The 27,392-nt window shown below is 50.8% G+C and overlaps 1 protein-coding gene across 16 annotated transcripts in view; it reads right to left on the bottom strand.

The window, feature by feature from the left end:
* Positions 1-27,392, bottom strand: part of MYO9B (myosin IXB) — an 88,889-nt gene that overhangs the window by 21,901 nt on the left and 39,596 nt on the right. For 7 of the 16 annotated variants that reach the window (XM_081231131.1, XM_081231141.1, XM_081231142.1 and 4 more), the window contains exons 3-16: positions 24,043-24,137; positions 18,371-18,433; positions 17,802-17,901; positions 17,436-17,536; positions 15,375-15,504; positions 12,149-12,238; positions 10,670-10,786; positions 10,178-10,312; positions 7,788-7,909; positions 5,624-5,765; positions 4,724-4,928; positions 3,634-3,715; positions 2,252-2,341; positions 832-945 (exon numbers count right to left, since the gene is read on the bottom strand). In XM_081231131.1, coding sequence (XP_081087257.1) covers positions 832-945; positions 2,252-2,341; positions 3,634-3,715; positions 4,724-4,928; positions 5,624-5,765; positions 7,788-7,909; positions 10,178-10,312; positions 10,670-10,786; positions 12,149-12,238; positions 15,375-15,504; positions 17,436-17,536; positions 17,802-17,901; positions 18,371-18,433; positions 24,043-24,137 — 1,586 coding nt within the window. The remainder of the gene's footprint in view (positions 1-831; positions 946-2,251; positions 2,342-3,633; positions 3,716-4,723; positions 4,929-5,623; positions 5,766-7,787; positions 7,910-10,177; positions 10,313-10,669; positions 10,787-12,148; positions 12,239-15,374; positions 15,505-17,435; positions 17,537-17,801; positions 17,902-18,370; positions 18,434-24,042; positions 24,138-27,392) is intronic. The other 9 variants (XM_081231144.1, XM_081231135.1, XM_081231138.1 and 6 more) reach the window with 4 other exon arrangements.

Below are 27,392 nucleotides of genomic sequence, written 5' to 3'. Positions count from 1 at the left end.
AACTTACAGCTTGGCCTGTTTTTAAGACCCACTGAGGAAATGGTTCCCCACAGATTGCAAGATGCTCGGCTGTGAGGTTCTCTGTGTGTCAGGTTTCATGTTAATCCCGGTGAGGTGGAATAAGGCATAATAAAAATGACTTCGCAAACAGGCTCCACGGCAGGCACAAGCTTTGCTCTCTGCTGGCCTGAGCCCCGAGCGGTTGCTTGTGCCCACTGGTTGAGGCTGCTGCCCACCTGGTATGTGGGTATGAAAATCATCACCCCTGCTTTACAGACAGAGGCCAAATGCTCAGAGCACTCAGGTCATGCAGTGAGTTAGTGGGAGGTCCAAACCTAGTCTGTGTGGTTTCTAGCCCTTTTTACCACATCACGCCCACAAAGCAGGGTCACGGGATGCGTGGCATGCCCACAAAGCAGGGTCACGGGATGTGTGGAGGCCTGCAAAATCGCACACCCCACTTCTGACGACTTCTTTATAAGCTCACGGTGGCAAAGGTGGGGGTGGGGCAAGGGGAAGCAAGCCTTGCTCTGCACATTTGGGGGCAGAAAATCAGATGCTTCGTAGAGGAGCATTCCTGTGAAGCTGTGCTGGGCACTGGGGAGCTGGCAAGGATTTGGGTCACAGCGCAGACACCGGGGAGGGAGTATTACGAGGACCACTTAGCGACGGCTGGTGTGAGAACAGAACCACAAGACAGCGCAGCGTTTAGAGCAGCTGATTCAGAGTTACAGGAAGCCCACGTGGGCCGGGCTGGGGGTCCGGAGTGGGGAGGCGGTCGTTGCACTTGTGGGGGAGCGGGGGGTGCCCACAGCCTCAGGGGGGACTCACAGGATGAAGGTGCGGGGTTTCTGGAGCCGACTGAGGGACTGGAGAAGCCTACGGGGGTCGTCACCCTGCCAGGGCAATCCTTTGATGGTCTTGATGATTTGGTCATGCAAATCGCTGGGTGGTGGGGAGGGGTGCAGTGATAGAGAGAAGACCAAGTTAGAGCAGCGGGCCCGCCACCTCAGGGTCCCTGGCACGGTCGGGACCGTCCCCAGGCCACTGGAGCCAAAACATGCAGCTGGGGGAAGCCTGAACACTGCTGCCACTCCCTCCTGCACCAAGAAGAGGGGTTCAGCCGGGAGCAGCAGCCCACCCCAAGGAGGCTCCGCCCTCCCGGGAGGCAGGGGGCTGGGGCCACTTCCGGCTGAACAGAGTTTGCAACATGGCACCTCGGATCGCTGGAAAAGGCCTCACATTTAAGAGCCTTTCGGAGTCTGTAAAAAGTATCAAGGGGCTACTGAAAACAGAAGACTGGGGAGGTCTCTGTGGGAAGCAGCAGATTAGTTTCTCTTGATGGTTCTGTGGGCTGCCTCCTTGTGGGCTTCAAGAAATGCCTTGGGAAGAACAAACTGGAATTCACACACGGATTATCAACCTGGGGCGATGCCGCCCCCTGCCCCCCATCCCCCATGCTTGGCTGTCCTGACTCGGGGAGGGGGCGCTACTGGCATCTGGAGGGTGGAGGCCAGGGATGCCTCTCAATTCCTTGCAGTGCACAGGACGGCCCTACCACAGGGTGACCCAGCAGAGTGCCAAGGGTGAGAAACCCTAGTTGAAGATCCTTACCCCCCCAAAATTCAACCTTATTAGCTTTCTTTTGTTCAGTTGCCGTGGGTTCAGGGCTGAGCATACATTTTCGGTGTGAGAATGAGAATGGCTTAGAGACAAAAATTGAATGCTCTGAAAATGGACATTTGTGAAAAATGTCTAGATGATAAATGTTTTGGATAGAACTTCTAGAAATGAGGTAGTGATGGCTGCAGGATGAGCTGGGACTTTCTCTCTTTTGTAAAAATTCCTCGTTCCAGTTATTTTAAATACATGTTTAAGCTCTGAGCAGTTGGCCTGGGAAGACCCCGATCGGCAGCCCCTTGTCTGTGATCCATGCACCATGCCCAGGGCCGGAATGGCCACACTTACCTCTGCTCCCTCACCCTCCAGGGAGGCACAGAGCAAAGACAACAGAGGGGTCACGTTTCACCTCCACACCCTGAGCGGTCAGTGCAGCGGCCAGAGCTCCTGATGACAATGAGGCCCTTGGCTTCAGCCCCACACCTCCCTGACATGGCCAAAGCTGGCGAGAGTGTCCCTCGGCTCGCCGATCCCCTCTCTTGCTCTGGATGCTGCGCTGAGCACCTCGGATGACGGCTCCTCTGGGTGTGCCTCCCTGGTCTTGGGTTTGAAGGCCCTTGCTTCTACTTACTTCTTGCTTTCATAGAAAGCAATGATGTCCTCAAAAGCGTTAATATCGAACTCCTCAGAGCCGTCAAATGAGAAATCTAGCATTGAGCAGCTGAAAGGGAGAATCTGTATAAACTAAATGCGCTCTTGGGGCAGGGTTCACAGCCCGGGGGCCAGGCCCTGGGGAGACCAAGTGGGTCAGGGGCCACTTTACTGGGACGTGTTTTTTTTTTTTTTCTCTTGCCTCCTTTTGGGTGAAAAAGCTGATTTAAAAATGCACCTTTTTTTTTTTTTTTTTTTTTTTTGCGGTACGCGGGCCTCTCACTGTTGTGGCCTCTCCCATTGCGGGGCACAGGCTCCGGACGCGCAGGCTCAGCGGCCATGGCTCACAGGCCCAGCCTCTCCGCGGCATGTGGGATCTTCCCAGACCGGGGCACGAACCCGTGTCCCCTGCATCAGCAGGCGGACTCTCAACCACTGCGCCACCAGGGAAGCCCCTAAAAATGCACCTTTTTAAAAGCAGGAAAATGACTCGCTGCTTTCAGACAAACGACATGTGGTCACTTACCTAAGTGCTAGCTCTACCTCCACACATATGCGTTTGTGAATCTCCTGAAGGAGTTTTTATTATAAAGTGTTCAAAAATAAAATGACTTTTTCATGTTTCGAAATTTAGTGATTGGCTCCTGGGGAATTTGTTGAGTCTTGAGAAAGAGGTTGGGGACTCAGCTGCCCCAGGGCGTTTGCACATGCTGCCCCCATGGCTAGCACACCCTGCCTGCCTTGTCTGGCCCAAGTGGTCCCTTCTCAATGCAGCCTGCCTCTCTCAGGCTGCCAGAAGGGTCCCTCCCCTGGCTTTGTCATGGCCTCAGATGTCTGTCCAGTGTAGCCTTTTTTAATCCTGGAAGCACAAGCCTGCTCACTTTTACACTCAGTAGCAACTGGGGTACGTGGAGGACCCTTGGCCATTGCTAGGTGGCCCTGTGTCACCTTATAGGCAACGGTGTATCTGTGTTTCTGACTGAGAGTGAAGGAACTTAGCTGATCGGCTTTCGGGACACCCCAGGCAGGCTAAGGGCGGAAGTGCTCTTAAATCAAGCTTGTTGCTCTGTGAGACCAGCAGCCCTTTGGCCCCACCCACCAACGGTCATGACCGGCCATGAAAAGATCCTTTGTAAACTGAGCCGCCCACATCCCCTTTAACGCAGATGATGCACGAGGCCTGCCTCGCAGAAATGCGGCCACCAGATGCCGTTACTTCTGGGTCTTTCTGGTTCAAGCGGCTGCTGTGTTCCTTATTCTGGTCAACCCCGACCTGGGTTCAGAGTGTCGGGTTTCTGGCGCCATTTTAAACAATGCCGCTGACTACTGGCTTCACTTGGGATAAATCAAGGTCTCGCTCACCGGTACAGTTTTTCCGACGGGGTGCTGGCTCCTCTCTGCAGCTCTCCCAGGTGACCTCGGGCACCGGAGCAGCCCAGACCTGCTGGGGACACAGAGCAGATGAAGTTTGCGGGGTGGGGGTCGCCTGCAGCTGAAGGGCTTTGTAACTTTTCCATGCAGGCTGTGATCCTGACTTGAGCTCGTTTAAAAAAAAAAAAAAAGGGCCTGACACTCAAATTTGGGCAGAACGGGGAACAGTGAAATGTTCCATTCTCCACAAAACAGCACCATCTATTTCCTACTTCTCATAAAGGCTTTAACCTTTTGGTCCTCCTTTGATCGACACCCTTCCTAAAACGGCATGCCGTGGTTGGTATCTGGAGCTGAGTGACGCTGGGGGAGCCACTTAGCTCTTCTGGGCCTCAGGTTATCCTCACAGAAAAGTGGTGACACACCTTCCTGCCTTGTGCGGATGAGGTTAAATTACACACCCCGCTACAGACTTTCCATTTGGGACAATAAAAGACCTTGGGAGCTAATTTACAATAGCCAAGGCATGAAAGCAACCTAAATGTCCATCAACAGATGAATGGATAAAGAAGAAGTGGTATATTTACACAATGGAATATTACTCAGCCCTAAAAAAGAATGAAACAATGCCATCTGCAGAACATGGATGGACCTAGAAATTATCATACTAAATGAAGTGAGTCAGACAGAGAAAGACAAATTTTATATGCTATCACTTATATGTCTCATCTGAAAAATAGTACAAATGAACTTATTTACTAAACAGACTCATAGACATAGAAAACAAACCTATGGTCACCAAAGGAAAAGGGTGGTGGGAGGGATAAATTAGGAGTTTGGGATTAGCAGATACAAACTATTATATATAAAATAAACAACAAAGTCCTACTGTATAGCACTGGGAACTATATTCAATATCTTACAATAAACTATAATGGAAAAGAAAAAAAAAAGAGTTTGGGGAGCCAGATAGAAGTGCTGGTTGTACAACCTTGGAAATGTGCTAAATGAAATGAAATTTTACACTTTGCAATGGACTATGAGCGCCCTCTTCTCAACAGCGACATGGGGACCCTCCTACCTGCAGCCTTTTCAGCCCTCTCGGCCCGCAGGCGCCCGGCCTCCCGGAGCACGGCCATGGCCTGGATGGCAGCCCGGAGCACTGCCCAGCGGAACACGGCCACGGGGTCCATGCCGATGAGCTCCCGAACGTAGGAGCTGTCGCTGCCCCGCAGGAGGGCCACTATGTCCGGCCGCATGTAGTCCATGTTCTTCTCCCGGAAGTCCTGGTGGGGGGTAGCAGGAGGGATGATGGAGGCGGGTGGTCCCTTGCCAGTGCTGGTTGAGGCCCTGGGGGCCAGCACAGGAAGGGCTAGTGGGCAGTGCATCTCAACAACAGAGAGGTGGCTCCTGCCGTGGAGCCCTCGACAGTAGAGCCAGGGGTTTGACACTGGGTCCGAGAGCCCTGGAACCTCGCCCAGCAAAAGCAATAAAGAGGAGGGACAGGGCTTCCCGGGTGCTGCAGTGGTTAAGAATCCGCCTGCCAATGCAGGGGACGCGGGTTCGAGCCCTGGCCCAGGAAAACTCCACGTACCGCGGAGCAACTAAGCCCGTGCGCCACAACTACTGAGCCTGCGCTCTAGAGCCCGCGAGCCACAACTACTGAAGCCTGTGCGCCTAGAGCCCGTGCTCCGCAACAAGAGAAGCCACCGCAATAAGAAGCCCGCACACCACAACGAACAGTAGCCCTCGCTCACCTCAACTAGAGAGAGCCTGTGTGCAGCAATGAAGACCCAATGCAGCCAAAAATAAAATAAATAAATAAATGTATATTAAAAAAAAGTTTAAAAAGAAAAAAAAAAAAGAGGAGGGACAGAGCAAGTGCCAGAGGGAAGGGGCCTCCAGGGTACCGACATGTTCCCCTTCCCGCCACCCAGGCAGAGCATGACTTGACTGATGATGGGAGCGGATGGCTGCATACCTTGATCTGATATTTCACTTTCCCTGCAAAGTGCTGAATGATGAACGCCGGCTCCATGACGGGGGTGCCGAGGAAGTATCTGTTGTCCTCATGCTGCTGTTTGAACTTGGCCAGCAGGGTCTGGCTCGTGGCGTGGGGAAAGCTGGGAAGAGGATGTAAGACCTTTAACTGCAGGAACTGCGGCCGGTCACCCACTCTGTGTTGCAGGTCGCGGGCCCTCCGTGGACGAGGTGGGCGGGTGCTTGGGCTCCTGCAGGCTGAGCACGGGGCTGAGGGCCGGGAACCTGCCATGGGGCTTGAAGAGGCCGCGAGCAAAGTGATGCACTTGGGGCTGCGGAGCAAACTTGGAACAGGCAGAGCAGCCCAGTGCTCACGCGAATGTGCGGTCCAGGCAAGACTGGGACCTGGGCCTACCATGGGCAGCTCCTGGAATAATCCCAGGACAGGGTGACTTCTGGTCTCAGGTCCATCTGCACCTGGGTGCTGTGTCTTGGGAGTGGGTCTTGCCCGTGTTCCTCTGTTAGAGGGAGGGGCTGGGAGAACGGGATGAAGCAGGGAGGGGGGCTGGGGGCAGAATAAGGGAGCCGTTGTACCTGGCTATTTTGGCCTCCCAGGAAGGAAATGCCACAGCCAGCTTTGGCATTCCCAGCCTCTGCCCAGCCTCACCGCAAAACATGGGCAGAAAGACGTGCCTCCAAATCCCCGATGCCTGGCTCCATGGCTTAACAGGGGGCAGAGGAGGAGATTCTGTAGCTACAAGGCACATCATTGCCAGGGCCAGGGTGTGGAGCGTGAGAAATCCATTCACTCAGTTGTGGAAATAAATAACATTTTAACATGCTATTTTAGAAAATTCAATTCAATGCCTTCTCCGGCCTTGCCCCCATTCCCCCAACTCCATGATGAACTAAAATAGCAAGAGTTTCTTTTCTTTTTTTTTTTTTTTTTTTATAGCAAGATTTTCAACAAAGACAAATCCGACCCTGCTCAGCCCTGCCCTGTCTTGCACGCTTCCCCCAGATTCGGCTCTGGGAGTTTCCTGGGAGTGATGATTTAGCCCTTCCTAGCACCCTGCCTCTTCCCTTGTCTGAACATTCTCTACCCAGATCCCGGCCTAGGATGGATGTGTCCTGTCCTGGACGGGACTTGGTCTGAGACAGGAGGTACGCCTGATTCACACCAGCCCTGAGGGGACTTCAGCAGCAAACAAGGGGCCTGATAAAGTGGTTGATAAAAAGACTGTCCACATTCGGACCCCCAGAACCTGTGAATGTGACCTTAGATGTAATCAAGTTAAGATGAGGTCATCAGGGGGAAATTCCCTGGCAGTCCAGTGGTTAGGTCTCAGAGCTTTCACTACCGAGGGCCCGGGGTTCAACCCCTGGTCGGGGAACTAAGATCCCACAAGCTGCGTGGTGGTATGGCCAAAAAAAATAAAAGGGAGGTCATTAGGGCTGGCCCTAATCTAATAGGCCTAGAGTCCTTCTAAGAGGGGATGAGACAGAAAGAGAGAAGATGATGTGACTACAGAGGCAGAGATTGATTGGAGTGATACAGCCACAAGCCAAGAACACCTGGATCCCAGAAGCTGGAAGATGCAAAGAAGCATCCTCCCCTAGAGCCTTTGGAGGGAGGGTGGCCCTTCCCACACTTTGATTTCAGCCCACCAATACTGATTTTGGACTTCTAGTCTCCAGAATTGTGAGAGAATACATTTCTGTTGGTTTAGGCTGTCTGCAATTTCAGGAACTCTGGCTGGGTGACCAAGCATGAAGCACCTTAAAAATACCTCCTCCAGCCTTCATCGTGTCCTGTGGACGAGGGGCGGCAGGCTTGGTGGAGAGTCTCGCATCTGGGCCCGATTCCACGCCCTGCCCTTTGCAAGGACGCACCAAGCCCATGCCCAGTTTCTAGATTCAGGTCCCACAATACTTGCCTGAGGACTCCCAGGAGGGTGTGTTTCCAAGTTCATAGCTATCTCGAGTGTTAATATTTCTGTGGTGGATGGTACTGTATTTTGCAAACGTGAGGTCAGGATTTGTGGCCGCGTGAGTCTGAGCAACTTGGAAGTTCTTGGGATGGTATGGATTTGGGGTAAGGCTCTGGGGCTGCAGAGCTGGAATGGTGCCCGGGTCTGCGGACGCACTGGGCCGTGGACACTCACTTGCTCTCTTCATCCAGGAGATAGAAGAGGCCGGTGGGCTTCTTGCTGATCAGATGGATGCAGCCAACGTTGTCTGTGTAGTCGATGTTGTGCCACGAGATCCCTTCGCTCTGGTACTCCTCCTGCAGGGTTCGAGGGGTATCCGGTAAGTTCATCATTTCATGGACATGTTAATATTTACGTAGCACACGTCATATAAAAAACATATTTTATTTATGCATGCTTGTACATATTTAAATATAAATGTGCAAATAACATAGAATGCACATTAATGTACCAATAGGAATATAACAATAAAAATATAAAATTATTCAATAAATGAACAGTTAGCCACAGGAACACACATTCTCAAACATCTACAGTAAGTCCCCTACATACGAACCTTCAAGTTGCGAACTTGCAAAGATGCAAACGTGCATTTGCATATCCAATCACTTAAGTTAGTTCACGTGTCTGGCGTACATTGTCACATGCGTGCATCCTCTACAAGTCGTTGTGCAACTTGCCCTCAGTCTCCTACTGCTGACGATCCTTCAGCTCTACCATCTCCCACCTCCTCTCCCTCCTCCAGTCAGTAACCCTTCTTTCCTGTTCACTCGATGCCAGCGCCTGTATGCCAGCTGTGGTACTGTACTACTGTACTTTTCAAGGGACTGTACTGTAAGATTAAAAATGTTTTATTTTTTGTGTGGCTTTTTTTTAAAATTTATTTATTTTTGGCTGCATTGGGTCTTCGTTGCTGTGCATGGGCTTTCTCTAGTTGCAATAAGCGGGGGCTACTCTTCGGTGCAGTGCGCAGGCTTCTCATTGCGGTGGCTTCTCTTATTGCAGAGCACGGGCTCTAGGTGCGCGGGCTTCAGTAGTTGTGGCATGTGGGCTCAGTAGTTGTGGCTCGTGGGCTCCAGGGCACAGGCTCGGTAGTTGTGGCACACAGGCTTAGTTGCTCCACGGCATGTGGGATCTTCCCAGACCAGGGCTCGAACCCGTGTCCCCTGCATTGGCACGTGGATTCTTAACCGCCGCGCCACCAGGGAAGTCCCTGTTTGTTTGTTTGTTTGTTTGTTTGTTTTTTGCGGTACGCGTGCCTCTCACTGTCGTGGCCTCTCCCGTCGCGGAGCACAGGCTCCGGACACGCAGGCTCAGCGGCCATGGCTCACGGGCCCAGCCGCTCCGCGGCATGTGGGATCTTCCCTGACCGGGGCACGAACCCGTGTCCCCTGCATCGGCAGGCGGACTCTCAACCACTGCGCCACCAGGGAAGCCCTCCCTGTTTGTTTTTTATGTATTATTTGTGTGAAAAGTATTATAAACTTATTACAGTACAGTACTATATAGCCAACAGTGTTAGTTGCATACCTAGGCTAACTTTGTTGGACTTACGAACAAATTGTACTTACAAACGCGCCCTCGGAATGGAACTCATTCGTAATGTACGGGATTTACTGTATCACAGCAAAGTGCTGAAAATCACACGTAAAACCCCCCAGGGGTCAGCAAGCTTTCTTTGTAAAGGGCCAGATGGTAAATATGTTAGGCTTTATAAGTTAGATGGTGTCTACATGACTCAGCTTTGCTGTTGTAGTGTGAAAGCAGCCACAGATGCTATGTCAACAAATGAGCGTAGCCACGTGCCAATAACTTTGGGCGGCCCCTGCTCTGGAACTGCAATGTCCGATAGTCATATAATGTGAGAGACCCATGTGATTTCGAATTTCTAACAGCCATGTTTAAAAATGTGAAAAGAAACAGGTGAAGTTAACTTTAACAATATACTTAATTTAACCCAACATACTCAAGGTGTATGATGTATGTCAACATGTAATTGACATAAAAAATTATCAACAAGACATTTTACATTCCCTTTTTGCCCCCAAGCTATGTCTTTGCAATTCGCTATGTATTTTGCATTTCCTGCACAACTCAATTCGGACCAGCCATATTTCAAGTGAGAAATGTGAGTTTCAGCCAAAAGACGTAATAGTAAAATTAACTAAACATCTCTATAAACCCATCAGTTTTCTTTCCCCATCAGAATCAATCATGGGAAGGATGATACTTGGGTAAAGACGGCTGGTTATTTCTCAGTGAGAAGACGCATAAGACAGGATATCTTTATTGTTGACTGAAGCAAATCCTTACAAGGCAACTCAGTTGCTTTCCCACCAAAAGGACTTTCATGTCTGAGCAGAGAGAAGGTACAAAATTGAGCTGTGGCCCCAAATATCCCTGCCATTTGTCTCATCCTGGGCTGGGTGGGAATGTTCCCAGATTCTCCCTTTTTTTGCAGAGAAAAATTCTGGGGTGGGTTTGATGACAAACCAGTTCCCAAGGGAGATCCCGGTTCTGTTCCTCCTTGGGTGGGATGGGTGAATAAGATGGTATTTCCTTACCTGCTCCAGTTTGAAAATGTGCTGGTTGAAGTAATACTGGAGCTGCTCGTTGGCGTAGTTGATGCAGAACTGTTCAAAACTGTTCCTCTCAAAGTCTTCAAACCCAAAGATGTCGAGGACTCCGATGGACAAGCACTGGGGGAGACAGAGAGAATGGTTATTACTGGTGGGCCCTCCCTCAGGGGCAACCTGTCTGGTGGTGAGGGCCTTAGAACCTGTAATATTAAACAAGGAGCACTATGGTTTTCTGATTTTTGGTTTTTGTTTTGTTTTGGGCCACGCTGCATGGCATGCAGGATATTAGTTCCTTGACCAGGGACTGAACCGGTACCCCCTGCAGTGCAAGCCCGGAGTCCTGGGTTTTCATTCTGTGCTGGGCCCTGAGAATTGCATCCCGTTGGTTCCCTGGCCCTGCCCTGGGAAGAACTGGCCTGTGCCCGACCGACTGCAGCTGATGTCATGGGTTGCCTGCCGAGGGTGTGTGGTCCTCACCGAGACGGACTCTTCCATGTCCTTCTTGTTGAGGAGGGCGTGGTTGATCCGCAGCACGATCCAATCGAACAGGGCGCTGTATAGTGACTTAGCCATGGAGTCGCGGGCGGTGATGGCCTGTGGGCACAGAGGGGGTGTCACACCTTGGCGGGGCAGGCCCTGAGGTCTGTATGCACAGGGAGATTGAAGTGGTGACTTGAAACACCCAACTCATCTGACAAGCCCTCTTCTCACTTTGCACGCTGTCCCGTCAGCTTGGATGCCCTGGCCCACCCAAGCATGAGGCGTGAAGCCCTGACCTGGCAGCCTGCGGTTTGGCCAAGTCTTTCTCATGGGCCGGCTGGCCTCAGAGCACCCTGGGGACTGCTGGGGTGGGAACGCAGGCTCAGGGAGGGCACCATGGGAGAACGAACCAGGAGGCTGGGCTGGGTTCAAAGCCAGGTCCCTTGCAGCTCTGGGAGCACCATGGGCCCCACCACTGGGTGCCTAAAAGCATCTATGGTCTTTATCACTTTTTAAAAAGGCTTGTTGGGGTCTAATTCACATACAAGGAATTCCTTCTTTGTATGTTCTCAGATCTAAGTTGTGACAAGACTCACTTGGCCTGCTATCAAGATCTAGAACGAGTCCCTCTGGTTTTGTGGAAATGGAGCCGTGTAGGACGCAGCCCTGTACCTGGTCTTTTTCTGCTCAGCTTGGCGCCTCTGGGGAGCAGCCGTGCTGCAGGCTCAAGTGACCTGCGGCACCTTTCACGTACCACGGCTGGGTGCCTTTGCCCATGGGGGCTCCAGCTGTCTGCAGTACCCACTTCAGATGCCTGAGCAGCTTCCACCACCAGCTAAAAATCCACCCCCCACCGCGGCTAGGTACTTTCCTGCTGCTTCCCAAGCTATAAGTCTAGAGGTGTAAAAACACAAGAAAAACACATCACAGAGAAAACATCGAGGCTGGGGCAAAGGCCAGGGAGAGGTGCCTTATCAAGATTTAGGGACCCACACAACACGGTTGTAAAGGTCATGCTCAAGCCCTAGGGTCGGCAAGCTTTTTCGGGCAAGGGCCGGTGAGTCAATAGGATCAGCTTTGCAGGCCAGCTCTGCTGCTGCAGCAGGAGGGCAGCATGTGAATGAATGGGCGTGGCTGTATGAAAATAAAGCTTTATTGACAGAAGCAGGCAGTGGGCCGAGTTTGGCCTGTGGGCCGCAGGTGGCTATCCTCTGCTGGTGAGAACCAGCATGCCCGCTGAGCAGCTGGACATAGACACCACACACGTGGCCCCGGCTCTGGCCTGCGAGATGTATAGGCTGCTTTGTGCCACACCTGAGCTCACATGAAAACCAGAGCGTCACCAGGGTTCTCTGCTGTCACTTTAGGGGCAGGAAAAAGACTACCCATGCCAGCTGCTCTCAAAGACTCCCCCTCTGCCTTGAGCACTCATATTTTCGGGCCTGGCACCTCACAGAAGCCCAGGGCGGCACTCACCTCGCTGAGACTATAGGGAAGGATGAGTTTGTCATTGGAGGTCACTGTTTTTCTTTTGGTCAGAACTTCCACTAAGATTTCTCGCTTCACCTGTTTCAGGGTCAAGGGGTGGGGGGGAGGGATAAATTAGAAGCTTGGGATTAACAGATACACACTACTATTTTTATATAAAATAGATAAACCACAAGGTCCTACTGTATAGCACAGTGAACTGTATTCAGTATCTTGTAATAACCTATAATGGGAAAGAATCTAAATATATATTCATATGCACACACAAACACATATATATATGAATCACTTTGCTATACACCAGAAACTAACACAGCATTGTAAACCAACTCTGCTTCAATTAAAATAATTAATTAATTAATTAAAAAAACAAAAAAAAGAGAGAGAGAGAGAAGGGGAGGAAAGTTGGAGAGCTCATGGACTGGATCCTTGTGTCACTGAGGCAAGGCGTGGGGAGGGAGGGAGAAGGACACCCAGCAGCTGGGCCGGGAAGTGGGCCCAAAACCCACCCTCAGGGCTGCCAATCCACAGTGTGTGTTACGCCTGGTGTGTCTCAAAATGATCACCCCACCCACAGGCTTGCTCGATGGCCCTGACAGTTTGGTCACACAGGCCTGGGTGTCACTGCGGGCCTCGGGCCCAGGTGCTGCCTGGCGACCTGTGTTAAAGCTCTCGCTGTTGGAGAGGGTTCCTGGCCTGGGTGCAGGGGCTGGGCAAGGGGCCTGGCTCTCCCCGACTGCCGAGTCCCATCCATGAGAAGTCAAGTTTTGGGGTAGCAGAGCAGCCCCGGTCTCCCAGCAGACGTGCTCATTCATCCTCATGAGCACAACAGGAGCTGGGGCTCCCTGACGCAGGTGCACTTTAAGAGCCACCGATGGAATGCATGCTTAGAAAACAGCCTCAGCACCACAGGTATTTGGGGCTGGGTCATTCTTTGCTGTAGGGGGACTGTCTTGTGCATTCCATTATGTTAAACAGCACCCCGGCCTCTATTCACCAGATGACAGTAGTACCCCCCAAATGACACCAGACACTGCCCAGTGCTCCTGGGGTTGAGGACAAGTGGAAGAGGGGATGGTCCAATCACAAGATGACCTCACTGATCAAGAGATGATTTTTTAAAAAGATTGAAGTCTAGTTGATTTACAATATTATGTTAGTTTCAGGTGTACAACAAAGTGATTCAGTTTTATATACATATATAAACGATAATTTTGAAGAGCCTTTCAAGTGAGGGGTTGAGGTGGGATAGCCCCAGAGGGAGTCCTTCTGAAATGAGGAAGGGTCAAAAAGATACCTGTACGCCAATGTTCACAGCAGCACTATTTACAATAGCCGAGACATGGAAGCAATCCAAGTGTCCGTCAACAGATGAATGGATAAAGAAGACGTGGCACATATATACAATTGAATATTACTCAGCCATAAAAAAGAATGAAATAATGCCATTTGCAGCGACATGGATGGACTTAGAGACTATCATTCTAAGTGAAGTAAGTCAGACAGAGAAAGATAAATATCATATGATATCGCTTATATGTGGAATCTAAAAAAAAAAGGATACAGGGACTTCCCTGGTGGTCCAGTGGTAAAGAATCTGCCTTCCAATGCAGGAGACGCGGGTTCGATCCCTGGTCAGGGAACTAAGATCCCACATGCCATGGGGCAACTAAGCCCATGAGCCACAACTACTGAGCCCGCACGCCACAACTAGAGAGAGAAAACCCACACGCCACAACTAGAGAGAAGCCCATGCGCCACAAGGAAGAACCTGCATGCCGCAATGAAGATCCCATGTGCCGCAACTAAAAACCGATGCAACCAAAAGAAAAATTTTTTTTAAATAATTTTAAAAATGATACAAACTTACTTACAAGAGAGAAACAGAATCACAGACATAGAAAACAAACTTATGGTTACCAAAGGGGAAAGGGTGGGGTGAGGGATAAATTAGGTGTTTGGGATTGAAGTATACACACTATGGGGCTTCCCTGGTGGTGCAGTGGTTAAGAATTCGCCTGCCAATGCAGGGGACACAGGTTCGAGCCGTGGTCTGGGAAAAGCCCACATGCTGCAGAGCAACTAAGCCCGTGCACCACAACTACTGAGCCTGCACTCTAGAGCCCACGAGCCAGTACTAAAGCCCACGTGCCTACAGCCCGTGCTCCGCAACAAGAGAAGCCAATGCAATGAGAAGCCCGTGCACCGCAACGAAGAGTAGCCCCCGCTCGCCGCAACCAGAGAAAAGCCCATGTGCAGCAACGAAGACCCAACGCAGCCAAAAAAATAAAAAATAAAAATAAATAAAAAAATAAATTTATATAAAAAAATAAAGTATACACACTACTATATATAAAATGGACAACCAACTGTATGGCGTATAGCCAGGGGAACTATACTCAATATCTTTTAATAACCTATAATGGAAAAATATCTCTCACTTATATATGGAATTTTAAAAAACGAAAAGCAACCCCCAACTCCCCCCCAAGCTCACAGATACAGAGAACAGAATGGTGGCCGCCAGAGATGGAGGATGGGCAAAATGTGTGAAGGTGGTCAAAAGGCACAAACTTCTGGTTATAAAATAAGTCATGGGGATGTAGAGTAGTTGCAGAGCATGGCGACTGTGACTAACATTACCGTATTGCATAATTGAAAGTTGCTAAGAGAGTAGACCTTAGAAGTTCTCACCACAAGAGAAAAGAAAACCCTGTAGCCACTTAGGGTGACAAATGTAACTAGACTTACTGTGGTGATCATTTCGCAACATATACAGATACCGAATCATTTTGTTGTATACCTGAAACTAAAATAATGCCATGTTTTTTTTTGTGTGTGTGTGGTACACGGGCCTCTCACTGTTGTGGCCTCTCCCGTTGCGGAGCACAGGCTCCAGATGCGCAGGCTCAGCGGCCAGGGCTCATGGGCCCAGCCGCTCCGCGGCATGTGGGATCCTCCCGGACCGGGGCACGAACCCGCATCCCCTGCATCGGCAGGCGGACTCTCAACCACTGCGCCACCAGGGAAGCCTAATGTCGTATGTTAATTATACCTCAATTAAAAAAAAAAAAAAAAAAGGAAATGAGGAAGGGACACAGCAGAGATGGTGGTGGGAGGAAGCAGGCAGACAGGCCCCAGTTTACAGAAGCGCAGTCAGTGAAGGAAGTTCTGGGCCTCAGTGGCCGCTGTGGCTGAGGACAGGGGCCAGTACCTTCAGGAGTTGTGACAGTGTGTCCAGCGCCGCAGGGGGCCCAACCTCCAAGCCTTCGTCTCGGCCCGTGGCTTTCTTCTTGTAAGTGACGTTGCCCAGGTACAGGATGGCCGAGAGGATGGAAAAGATCCTGGGGGAGAAAAGGAACCTAGGTCGGGGCACCTTCCCTAGCCATGAGACAGCAACAGTTTCCAGTGAACTGGGCCCAAGTTTCCAGGGAACGAGGCTGAATTCGTAAAACCAGCAATTCCAGTCAGAACACACGAAATCCGAAAATGTCCAGTCCTCCACTGGGGACTCTCTTTGTGGACTAGGACGTGGGAGGCACATATCTCTATTTTTTTTTTTTTTTTTGGTGGTAGTGGTGTTGCGGGGGAGCTTAAAATTTTTCCTTTTATGGAGGCATAACATGCATACCAAAAAAAAAAAAAAAAAAAAACAAGCACACAATTCCCCAAGTATAGAGTTTTGATGAAGTGTCACAAAATGTACAGATACCTGTAACTGGCACTCAGACCAAGGAATAGAACATTTCAGGCCCTGGAACCAGCCCCACAGAGGAACCACTGTCCTGACATCTAACACCATCTGTGAACCTGACTTCGGTGAAATCATGTGTACTTGCATCTGGCCTCTTACTGAAAAGGTGTGAGATGGGGGAGCCAGGCGTGTTACCGTGTATACAGCACTGCCCCTTCTTAATGCTGCCAACCAGCACTTCTCAGCCTCCGCACTGCTGGCACCTGGCTTCTACCTACCCGGCCCCCTCCCACCCCTGCAGTGGGACACTCCAAAATGTCTCCAGGCAAGGCCAAGTGTCCCCTGGGGGCGGAACTGGGGCCCCAGTGAGAACCACTGCTGTGTGTGGGGTTGTCCAGGTAGTCAGCAAACTGGGGTCCCATTTTTGTACAGCTCCTTAGCTAAGAACGGTTCTTAAGGGAATTCCTGGTGGTCTGCACTTTCACTGCCGAGGGCGCAGGTTCAATCCCTGGTCAGGGAACTAAGATCCCACTGGGTGGGGTTGTGGGGAGGAACGGTTCTTCAATTTTTAAAGGGTCGTTAAGAAGGAAAACAGAATGCGAAGAACATGCCACAGAGACCACATGGCCCACGAAGCTGAGAATATTTACTATCTGTCCCTCTCCAGAAAGTTTGCTGACCCCTGCAGAGATATATCACAATGTGTTTATTTATTTAATCTCTGGTTGGTGGGCATTTGGGAGGGTTTCCAGGTTTGGGGGCTGTTATAAACAAGGCTGCTGTGTGCCTTCATGTGCATGTCTCTGGGTGAGCAAATGTGTGCATTTGGTTGTGTACACGCATCCGTAGTAGAAACTGCCAAATGGTTGTCCACAGCAGTTGGCCCCATTCGTGCCCCCCTAGCACCATGCTCGGCAGAGATGTTCCCTCTGGGTATCCTGGTCGCCCGGGCAGGTGTGGAGAACACCCTGTGTGGTTTTGAAGAATTAAAACAATTTTTAATTGTGGTCAAATACACATCATATAAAATTTGCTTTCTTGACCGTTTTTGAGTGTACGGCTCCGTACTGTGAAGTATACCCACACTGTTGGGCAAAAGCCCTGTGGTTTTTTGTTTTTTGGGTAAATATACCTGAGCAAATTTTATTTTATTAGATTTCTTTCTTCATCTACTGAGATAATGTAGTTTTCTGCTAATTAACAGAATCTGTTAATTAGTCTGTTAATGTGAGGCTTAAGATTTTTAAATGATGGAGGAATTCCCTGGTGGTCCAGTGGTTAGGACTCCATGCTTTCACTGCCGAGGGCCCGGATTTGATCTCTGGTTGGGGAACTAAGATCCCACAAGCCAAGTGATGCAGCCAAAAAAAAAAAAAAAGATTTTAAAATGATGAATGATCTTTGAAAAGCCCTGTGGTTTTAATTGGCATCTCTCAATGGCTAATGACGAGCATCCCCTGTCACTGCGCTACTCTCCTTAGTGAGGCCCCTACGAGGGGGTGGGTCACATCTCACAGTGACTGGTAAGCCCCAGGGGTGCCTGTGTGGGAGATGGCAGGGCGGCTGGGCCCACCCACTTACTGCTTCTTGGTGGCAGGGAGGAAGCCCACCATCTCCATGGCCTGCTTGAGTCTTTCAAAGTCATGCTTGAGGTCCTCCCCATCTTCAATCTTCAAGTTATGCTGAAAAACAAAGTCGGCAGTGCTCTGGGTACTTTTGGGCTGGTGAGGGTGGTGTGCGAGGATGATTTTGGCTGGAACTGATGGGGTCTGGCCCAGGACGTGGGGAATGAATGGGGTCCTTTATGCCGCCCCCCTCTGGGCCTCCTTGGAGTAGGTTTGGGGGCTAGAGAGGGCCAAGGCGGAAGGCCTCTGACCTCCCAGCAGTGCGTAAAGAGCCCGTGGGGAACAGAGGCTGCATTTGTGGTTGGGTCTTGGGGCTGTTTACCTGGTTGAGGTAGAAATAATCTTCAGGTTGCTTGAGCTGAAATTCCTGACGCTCTTCCTCGCTGACGCCAAGTAACAAATAATAAAACACATGGTAGTTCCTGTAGGTCAAAATTAGGAGAAAAAAGTTGTTTTTGGAGGCCGAGTGACAGCTACTCTTCAAACCACTACTAATATTGCTTTGGAGACCAGGCCAGGGAGGAAACAGCAGCTCAACTATGTACAAATTTGAGACAACAAGTCGATTCTTATAATGTCTTAAGAAAAAAAAAAAAAGCAAACCCCAAAATCAAACCAGGAGCTTCTCCAGCGAGTAGATTCCTCAGGCGGTGGGCATATGTCTTGCTCATTAGTGGATCAGAGATGCTTCTAATCTAACCACATTCTGGCAGACATCTGAGCACCTACTCCAGTAAAAGCCCCGGGGAGGCACAAGAAGGTGGCAAAGCTCACGCTCCCAGGAGATCCGCCATGGCCTCCTGTAGATTTCCCCCATCTCAGGACATCTGCTTCTCTCCTTCATAGGGAAGAAGGCAGATGTGATGGATCACCAAGGGAATATCCCCCTACCTCTCATCCTTCTCTTGAGAGACCAGGCGAGACTTTTCAAGCAGGTACTTTTCGACAACAGCTCTGTCATCAAGAGGAAAAAGAAGGACAAGTGTTACACGTTAATACTGTTTCCTTGAAGAACAAGAGTGATTTGTTACCATGGAAAAGCCAGCTGCAGATTAACATCCCTGGACCCATGGTAAACACAGGGACCTAAAGGTAATCACCTTGAGTGTGGTAAACAAGCAACCTAAATGTTGAAAATCTTACTCTAAAGGTAAATACGATCATCATAAATGTGCCTCGCCCTACGACTACCATCTATAAAAATAAGGAACCTGGGCTGGCCACTTCTGCCCTCCAGACCAGATTTGGGATGACAGCTGTATGGAAGCCCAACCTGGCATCATGCAGGATGCCCCACAGGTGGCAGGAATTGAAACGATTGGACCCATGTGCCCACTAATAACACTGGAAGGTTGAACCCTGCTCCCACCATCTCCCCAGCCATGAAATGTTCCTCTAATTGAAAATTGAAATACAAGATAATGGATTCACTTTTCTATTCTTTTTGAAACAACTTTATTGATGATTGATACATGATAAACTGTACATACTCAAAGCACGCAACGGGATGAGTTTTGACTGGGTCCTTTTACGTAATTTTCAAAAATAGCTTTATTAGGCATAATTGATGCACAGTAGAGTTACAGTGTGTGACTGGATGAGTTGTGACACATGCAAATCCCTGTGAGTCCCCCACCATGACCAAGATAGTGAACACATCCATCACCCTAAGAAGTCTCTGTGGGCCCTTTGTCATTTCTCCCTGCCACCCACCCCCAAGCAGCCACTGACCAACCCCTAAAGATTAGTTTGGATTTTCTAGAATTAAAAAAAAATAGGGGATTTCCCTGGTGGTCCAGTGATTAGGACTCCGTGCTCCTAATGCAGGGGGCCCAGGTTCGATCCCTGGTCAGGGAACTAAGATCCCACATACCACAACTAAGCCCTCGCACCACAACTACTGAGCCTGTGCACCACAACTAGAGAAGCCTGCGTGCGCAACAAAGAACAAGCACAGCCAAAAAAAAAGACTCATTTAGTATGTACAGTACAGTTGACCCTTGAATAATACAGGTTTGAACTGTGGGTCTGCTTATACGTGGATTTTTTCAATAGTAAATGCTACAGTCCTACGTGATCTGAAGTTGGTTCAATCCATGGATGTGGAACCAGATACGTAGGAACCATGGATTTGGAGGAACCTCAGATACAGAGGACCCACGCTAAGTAATCTTTGGATTTTCGACTAACCCCTGCATTGTTCAAGGGTTAACCGAATATTGTATCTGCTTACTTTTACTCAACCCAATGATTCTGAGATTCAGCCACATTGTAAGCGTGTATCAGAACTTCATTCTTTTTTTTTTTTTTTTTTTTTTGCGGTACGCAGGCCTCTCACTGTTGTGGCCTCTCCCGTTGTGGAGCACAGGCTCTGGACGCGCAGGCTCAGCCAGAGTGGCCCAGCCACTCCGCGACATGTGGGATCTTCCCGGACTGGGGCACGAACCTGTGTCCCCTGCATCAGCAGGGAGACTCCCAACCACTGCGCCACCAGGGAAGCCCAGAACTTCATTCTTTTTTATGGCTGAATAATAGTCTGCACATACAGACACAACACATTTTGCTTATCTGTTTATCAGTTGATGGACATCTGAAGGACCTGGGTCCATGAGGCTATGTGGGCTCTGGGGCAGGAATAAGGCATGTCTGCGGCCACATCCTCAATGCTAACAGAGACATCTGGAGATGTCTGTTGGACATCTGATGTCATGTTGGAGATCTACTATGAGGTTCTAGGCACTGTTTTGCAGGGATTCAATGACCTGGACTTAAATGTCCCCAGGGATGGGCACTGTGGCTCCCACCGATGGATTGGATGGGGTGCTAAAAATTGGGAGAGGCCACATGTTGCTTGGGACCCCACAGGAGGGAGGTGGCCTGGCAGGGACCTGAGCCTGGCAGTGGCCCTGTCTCTCATGGGATCTACTATCACCACGTGTGTGAGCTGTACAGGTCTGCAGGTCACCCTCATCTGAAACCATCTTGTTACACAGAAGAGGAAGCTGGTGCCCGAGGGGTGGCAGGGCCGGGCCCCTGGTCCAGGGCCTGCTGGATGCTGCCAGCCTCTCTCACAGGATGGCAGTCTTCTGTCTGCAGCCTTGCACAGACACATGCACACACACAACCTGCATGGGTGGGTTTCCAAGGGCTTAGCCTGTGCTGTCTCTTCTTTCAAACCCGTATTTTCTTCCATTCCTTCCACTGGCCAGTAACTTGTAGTTCTCAGCAGTTTGTTTTCCTGGGGGAGGAGGCTGCGTCTGCTCCTAGACTCATGTTTTCATCGCAGTCTGTAGCCGATTCCCTCTACTGTGTCGGCATATGGGGGAGGACAGCGACCTCTCAGGGGCACCGAGCTGTCATTTGACTGGCCCTAGCCCCTCCCCTTTGCTGATCATTCTGGGAGCCTAGGCCCCTAAGGGGGTCTTGAGGGAGCCAGGGATCCCGCTGGCACTGAGCCCTTGAGACCACAGGAAGACGAGGCCTTGCAAATTGGGGAACTGGGGGAAGACTTGGACTGCCCCTGACCCTTGGCCTCAGCGGGAAGTGGCATCGAGAAGTGTCACCTGCCCAAAAGCAGAACCGGGTCTGGGCCTGCTCCTCGTGAGCTGGCGGCAGCTGCTCCCTGGACAGGAAGTGTACTTCCCTCCTCGGAGTGTGGGCAGGCTACAGTCAAGGGCCGAGGCAGGACTTCCTTTCCTGAATCTGAGGTCATAGATAGGACTCTGAAGCTGGTCTATGAGATCCAGCCACCAAGGGCCACAGTGGCCCTGAGCCTGACAGGAGCTGAGGTGGGACAGGCTGGCCACTTAGCTGAGGGCCAGCCCTGCTGGTGTGCTGGATCGAATGGTGGCCCCCAGAAGACATGTCTACCTGGAACATGTGACTGTGACTGTGATAAAAGGTCTTTGCAGGTATAATTCAGTGAAGGATCTGGAGATCAGATCTTCCTTCATGGTCCAGATGGGCCCTAAATCCAAGGACAAGTGCCCCAAAAGACAGAATAGGAGATCACAGAGAGACTCAGGGGAGAAGACCACGTGAAGACAGAGGCAGAGATTGGGGTGATGCGGCCACAAGCCAAGGATGCCTGGAGCCCCCAGAAGCTGGAAGAGACCAGGAGGGATCCACCCCTAGAGCCTCTGGAGGGAGCGTGGCCCTGCCCACACCTTGATCTTGGACTTCTGACCTCCAGAACTGTAAGAGAATAAACTATTGTTTTGAGTGAATCGGTTTGTGGTACTTTGTTCCAGCAGCCACAGGACATGAAATGGAGAACGCAGGAAGGAGCGATCAGGGCGGAGAAGGCGGGGAGCGCTGCCCACTGGCAGCAAAGGCTCTGGCTTCTGGCCTGCAGAGCCAGCCTGGGACCTAGGAAAACATGTGCAGCCTTTTGATGTCTCTGCTCCCAAGGAGCCACTGGAACTAAAGAAACAGTTTGTTTCTGTGTCCTCTACCCAGTAAGATACGCTGGGCTTTTCCTGCTGGTCAGAGGCTCTGCAATGTGGCAGATACAACTGTGCAAAATATGGACCCATGGGAGAAAAGCAGATTTAAAATAAGGCGTGAGGGGGAACTCCCTGGTGGTCCAGTGGTCAGGACTCAGCGCTTTCACTGCCAGGGCCCGGGTTCAACCCTGGTCGGGGAACTAAGATCCTGCAAGCCACGCAGCACAGCATAGAGTACATTAGAGTAGACTACAGTAGAATAAAATAAAATAAAATGAGTGAGGGTCTTTGTGGAGAAAGGGCTGAAACCTGCGGGGCAGGTGGGAACAGGTGGGTGGCTCCGCCCATGCAGATGCCAAGCTGGGCCCAGCAGTAGTCGGGAAGGGACCACTGGACAGCCCATGGGGGGCTGAGACCCACTTCCAAGTGTCCTTGAGGGCTAAGGGGCCAGAGCAGATGCTGCGTTTATTGAGAATATCTCTCTTGCACTACTGCCCATCAGAGCCTGGGCAGTAGGAAAAAGGAAAGAAGCCAGAGGCTGAAGGATTTGGGAAAATAACATTTCTGTCCTCGTCTTGAACAGGCACCATCAACTGAAATGATCGTCAGGTTTAGATGTACAGAAGAACCTGGACACTTTGAAGTCCCGGAGGACCTCTCCCTTCCTGAAACACCGGTGCCTTCTCACGGCCTCCAGGGGCCTGTTGCTTGGGTCTCCCCGCGTCTAACATTTAAGGCTTCTTATCCTGCTGCTCAGAACATCACCTGGAGCCTTCGCAAATCCCACTGCCACTGCAGACCCTCACATCAGAATGCGGAGGGGGTGGGTTCCTTCGAGTCACCAGGCAATGGACTGTGCCGAAAAGCCTTTTTTTTTTCCCACCGTGAAATAGTTTTATTGGGTCATAAGACCTTTGCATGTTAGAAAAATATCCAAAACCCTATGCAGTATTAAATCACAATTACATTTTTTTAACTACTTGAAACTACCCAGAATATAAATTTTTAAAGAAAAAAAAATCCTATAGTATTAAATTCTGAAATGACATTATGACAAAACAGATAATTCCTTGTAACATTAACTCATTGCATAAAGCTGCCAGATATTTTCATTAGTATAACCATTGCACAGAGTGCAAATGGACACAATTTCTTTCTTTCTTTCTTTTTTTGGAACACAATTTCAACATTACGCATTTAGTTGAATTTAACTGTGCCCTCACCTAAGGAACTCACATTTCTGGCACAAAATGTAGACCTGTTTTAACTTCCACCAGGCAGTCAACTTCACAATCCAGTTACCACCTACGGACTCATCCACCTACTCATCCATCTGTCCATCCAAATCCATCAATCTACCCACCATCCTCTCATGAATCTACCCATCCACCAATGAGTCCATCCATCCATCCATGCATCTATTCATCCGTCCACCCACCCATGAATCTACCCATCCATCCATCTATCCATCCACCCATCCATCCATCCATTCATGAATCTACCCACCCATCCATCCATCAATCTATCCATTTTTCCACCCATCCGTCCATCCACCCACCCACCCATGAATCCATCCATCAATCTACATACCCTCCCTCTCACCCACCCACCTCCTTTGAGTGCTTCCCTGGACAACTGCCTCACTTTGCTACCCAGCATCACGTCTCCTTCTAGCTAAAGGGGCACATTTGGCAAATGCCAGAGTCCACATCAACTCTCCCTGTGGCATCCTTAGACCCACTGAATTAGAAACATCAAGACCAGGGCACCTGTGGCGTGCCCTTGCCTGTTCTTGGCAAACTCTATCATGCTAGGACCTCTAGCTCATTATACTTACTCCATGGGTGCCTGGGCCCACGGGGCTGTCCTGGGGAAGGTAGGGTTGGTTACGAAGGTGCCGCCCCTCCCCCACCCACACTCCCACCTCGACCCACCGCTCAGACTTTCACATCAGCGACTGAAAATCACACTTGCTTCCCTGTACGATTCACAAATGCCTGCCAGCCCACGATTTCAGCACCCAGCTCTCTGCTGGCTCAGTCCTGGCACCCCGCCGCAGGGAAGCTCAGGACCTCAGACCGAGGGCTGAGTGCACAGCCCGGGTGGCTACAGACTCACCCTCTCACGATGCCGCTCTCCAGGTAGTTGACCTGGATGAATTTCCCAAATCGGCTGGAATTGTTGTTGTGAGCCGTTTTAGCATTCCCGAAAGCCTGGGAGGAAAACAAAAGCAGGTTTTCAGGTGGTGAGGATGAAGTTTCTACAGGCCTCAGCCTGGAGCCTGGGGGCTCCCTGGAAGTCACGCAGAGACTCCAGGTGAGACCTGGAGAACAGAAAGGTAGGTAGCCCCAGCGCATCCCACGGGCTTACTCTTTATCTCTGTGTTTGAGGGTGTGGGAGGTGTTCAAGTTTTAAGTCCTGGACATTAGAAATGCCAATCGTCAGAATTCTTTTTCAGTAATAACTGTTCATGTAGCAAACTCCGGCCTGTGGGCCAAATCCAGTCCACTGCATGTTTTTGTATTGCCTGTCAGCCAAGAGTGCTTTTTACATTTGTAAATGGTTTCCAAAAAACCCCCCCGAAAACCCAAAAAAACCAAAAAAACCCAAGATGAGTAATATTCCCTGCCATGTAAAAATCCTATTCCCATGTCAGCATCCATAAATGAAGTGTGTTGGCACACAGTCAGGACCGTTCATTTACTGATTGTCCAAAACTGCTTTTGTGCTGTGATGGCAGGGTAGCTGTGACAGAGACCATCTGGCCTGCAAAGTCGAAAATCTTTATTATCCAGAATATTTACTTCCAGAAGGAGTTTGCTAGGCCCCGGGTTGATACGGGCTCCAGTCTGGACACCTGCAGTGTGAGGGAGCAGACGTGGGGACAGGTCCCAGGCTGGAGGGGTCCTGCAATTCCATGGGATGACAAGCTGGTTCACTGCAAATTTTTTTTTTTTTTTTAAATTGGGGTAAAACTGGCATAACATAAAACTAAGTTTTTAAAAGTGAACACTTCAGTGACATTGAGCACATTCACCGTGTTGTGCAACCATCACCTCTATCTAGTTCCAGAATATTTCCATCACCCCAAAAGGAGACCTGTCCCCATGAGCAGTCACTCCCCCACTTCCCTCCCCCAGCCCCTGGTAACCACGAATGTGCTTTCTGTCTCTGGATTTGCCTGTTCTGGACATTTCACATAAGTGAGGGCATACACTAGGTGGCCTTTTGCATCCAGCTTCTTTCCCTCAGCCTGATGTTTTCGGGGTTCAACCACACTGTGGTGAGAATCAGGGCTTCATTCCCAGTATGTAGAGGAAAGTATAGTGCTCAGAGCACTGCATAGTGCTCAGAGCCTGTGGCTTGGTGAAGTCCCCATGGGGTCTCCCATGTGACCACCATCCAGATTACAACAGAGAACACCCTCTGTCCACCACGAAGGTTCCTGGGGTACCTCCTTTCCACATGGTACCCAGACAGGGAGAACAGCCAGGGAGAGGGTCTAGTGGAGCCTTGGGGGGCACTCAGGGCAGGAAAGGTATCTGGGGAGTGGGGTTCCCTGTTTTGGGGGAGTGAGAGGCCAGTATAAGAGGTGGTGGTGAGGCCAGGCAGAGGAAGGGAAGAGGCAGAGATGGCATGGGGGGGGGTGACACCCTGAAGTCACACGCAAAAAGGGAAGCTTGGCAGAAACGAAAAAGGTGTCAGGCTCACACTGTCCCCATTTGAGGAGGCTGAGCCGGGCAGAGGAGGTTGGAGGGAGGAAGGCTGCAGCTGGAAAGAGGTGGGAAGGCTACTGCCAAGGTCTGCTATGGGATATGTGTGTGTGGGGTGGGGGACAAGGGCAGGGTACAAGAGAGGTGGCCAGGCTCTCAGGGGAGCCAGGAACAGGGAGACACCGAGAGGAGCCGGGATTTTCTTGAAACCCTCATTCTGCAGGGGGGATGGATGCAGGTCCCTCATTGATCAGAGCTTCTGGTGCGACCACCTGAAGGCAGAAGCCCCATAAAAAAAGCATCTGCTGGAAGGCCTGGGGTACTTCCTCGGAAAATGGTTCCATTCAGCAGAGCTTGCGATCAGGGCTGAGGCCCCCCAGTTGGGCCCACGCGCCTGTCACGCTCTTGGCTGATCAGGTCACAGGATGAGTGACTTCCTGCTCGGCTGCCCCTGGGGCTCCAGACCCCAGAAATGGGCCTCGCTGTAAAACCTGAACCAACCGCCAAGTTGCCAAGCAGGGGAGTGACAGAGGAGGAGGCGGCCCCAGAGAGGCAACCCGGCCCCGACTGCAAAGGGGGTACCTTCAGGGTGGGGTTGGGGGAGCCCTTTGAGGGGGGGTCTCCACCTGGCCTGGCGGAGCAGAACCGAGCTTGAGAAGGCGCTTTCTGGAGTCAGACAGCAGCCACAGAGACCACACCCCCTCCTCTTCTTCACAGCATCCCGATGTGTGTGACCGAGCTATAGGCCAGCTGCTGGGGGCCAGGCCACGGTCTGCCCTGTTCTCCTGACCTCAGCACTGCTGACACTTGGGGTGGGATCCTTTTCTGGGGTGGGGCCGTTGTTCTGTGCACTGTAGGGTGTTGAGCAGCATCCCTGGTCTCCACCCACCAGATGCCGGTAGCATCTGGGACAACGCAGAACATCCCCAGAGAGAGCTGAATTGCTGCTGTGTACAGATGGAGGTAAAAAGGGTTTGCAGGGTTGGGTTGTCTGGGGCTCCCTCCTGTCATGAGGGTCCCCATGTGCACTGCAGGCGTTGATGGGCTCCCTGGCGAAGAAAACTGTCTTTCCAGGTTTAACCTCCTGTTCCCTCTAAGTTCAGCTTTTAAAGGGGTTAAGGGGTAAAGCCCATCGGGTAAAGCCACAGCTCTGAGAAAAGCAGACAGCAGATCTGTCTCCTCCTTTCCTTCCAGACCCTGCAGGGTGGTGTCTGAGCTGAGGACAGACCTGCTTTGTGGTAAAATGAGCTCCCACGAGCGAGCATGCCAAGTCCTGCCTGTCCTAACTTCAAACAGATGGCAGAGGGGTGCCCGACACCGAGTGGGCTCCCTCCAGGGGCAAGTCCTAAGTCCCTGCAGTGCCTGTGTTCAGGGCCTCCGCAGAGACAGCCCAGAAATGCACATTTGCATCCAGAAGAGCCACAGTGGTCCCTTCTGAACTCGGGACAAGTCTCTGTGGCGATTTCTAAGGAAACAACCAGGCCTGGCGTCCTGGGGATAAGAGGGAATGTCCTCGGGATGTGAGGGCCCACCATCTCTCTGGTTCTGCGATTACCAGCACGGGGCCTAGTGACCTCATGCGTCTGGTATGCGGTCTCAACACACTGCGACTTTTCAAAGCTGATCTAAAAATATCCGGTTGGTGCTATTATACGTCCCTTAGAGGAGGAGGAAATGCTGGCCTGGCACCCGAAGCCAGGGGAGCTATTGTGTAGCTGTTCCCGGGGCCGTGCACTGCCTCCAGCCACAAGGGTG

The sequence above is a fragment of the Mesoplodon bidens genome (assembly GCF_964165515.1).
Source record: "Mesoplodon bidens genome assembly, chromosome: 4".
NCBI lineage: Eukaryota > Metazoa > Chordata > Mammalia > Artiodactyla > Ziphiidae > Mesoplodon > Mesoplodon bidens.
The sequence above is the reverse complement of the archived record's forward strand: the minus strand, read 5'-3'. Positions and strand labels throughout refer to the sequence as shown.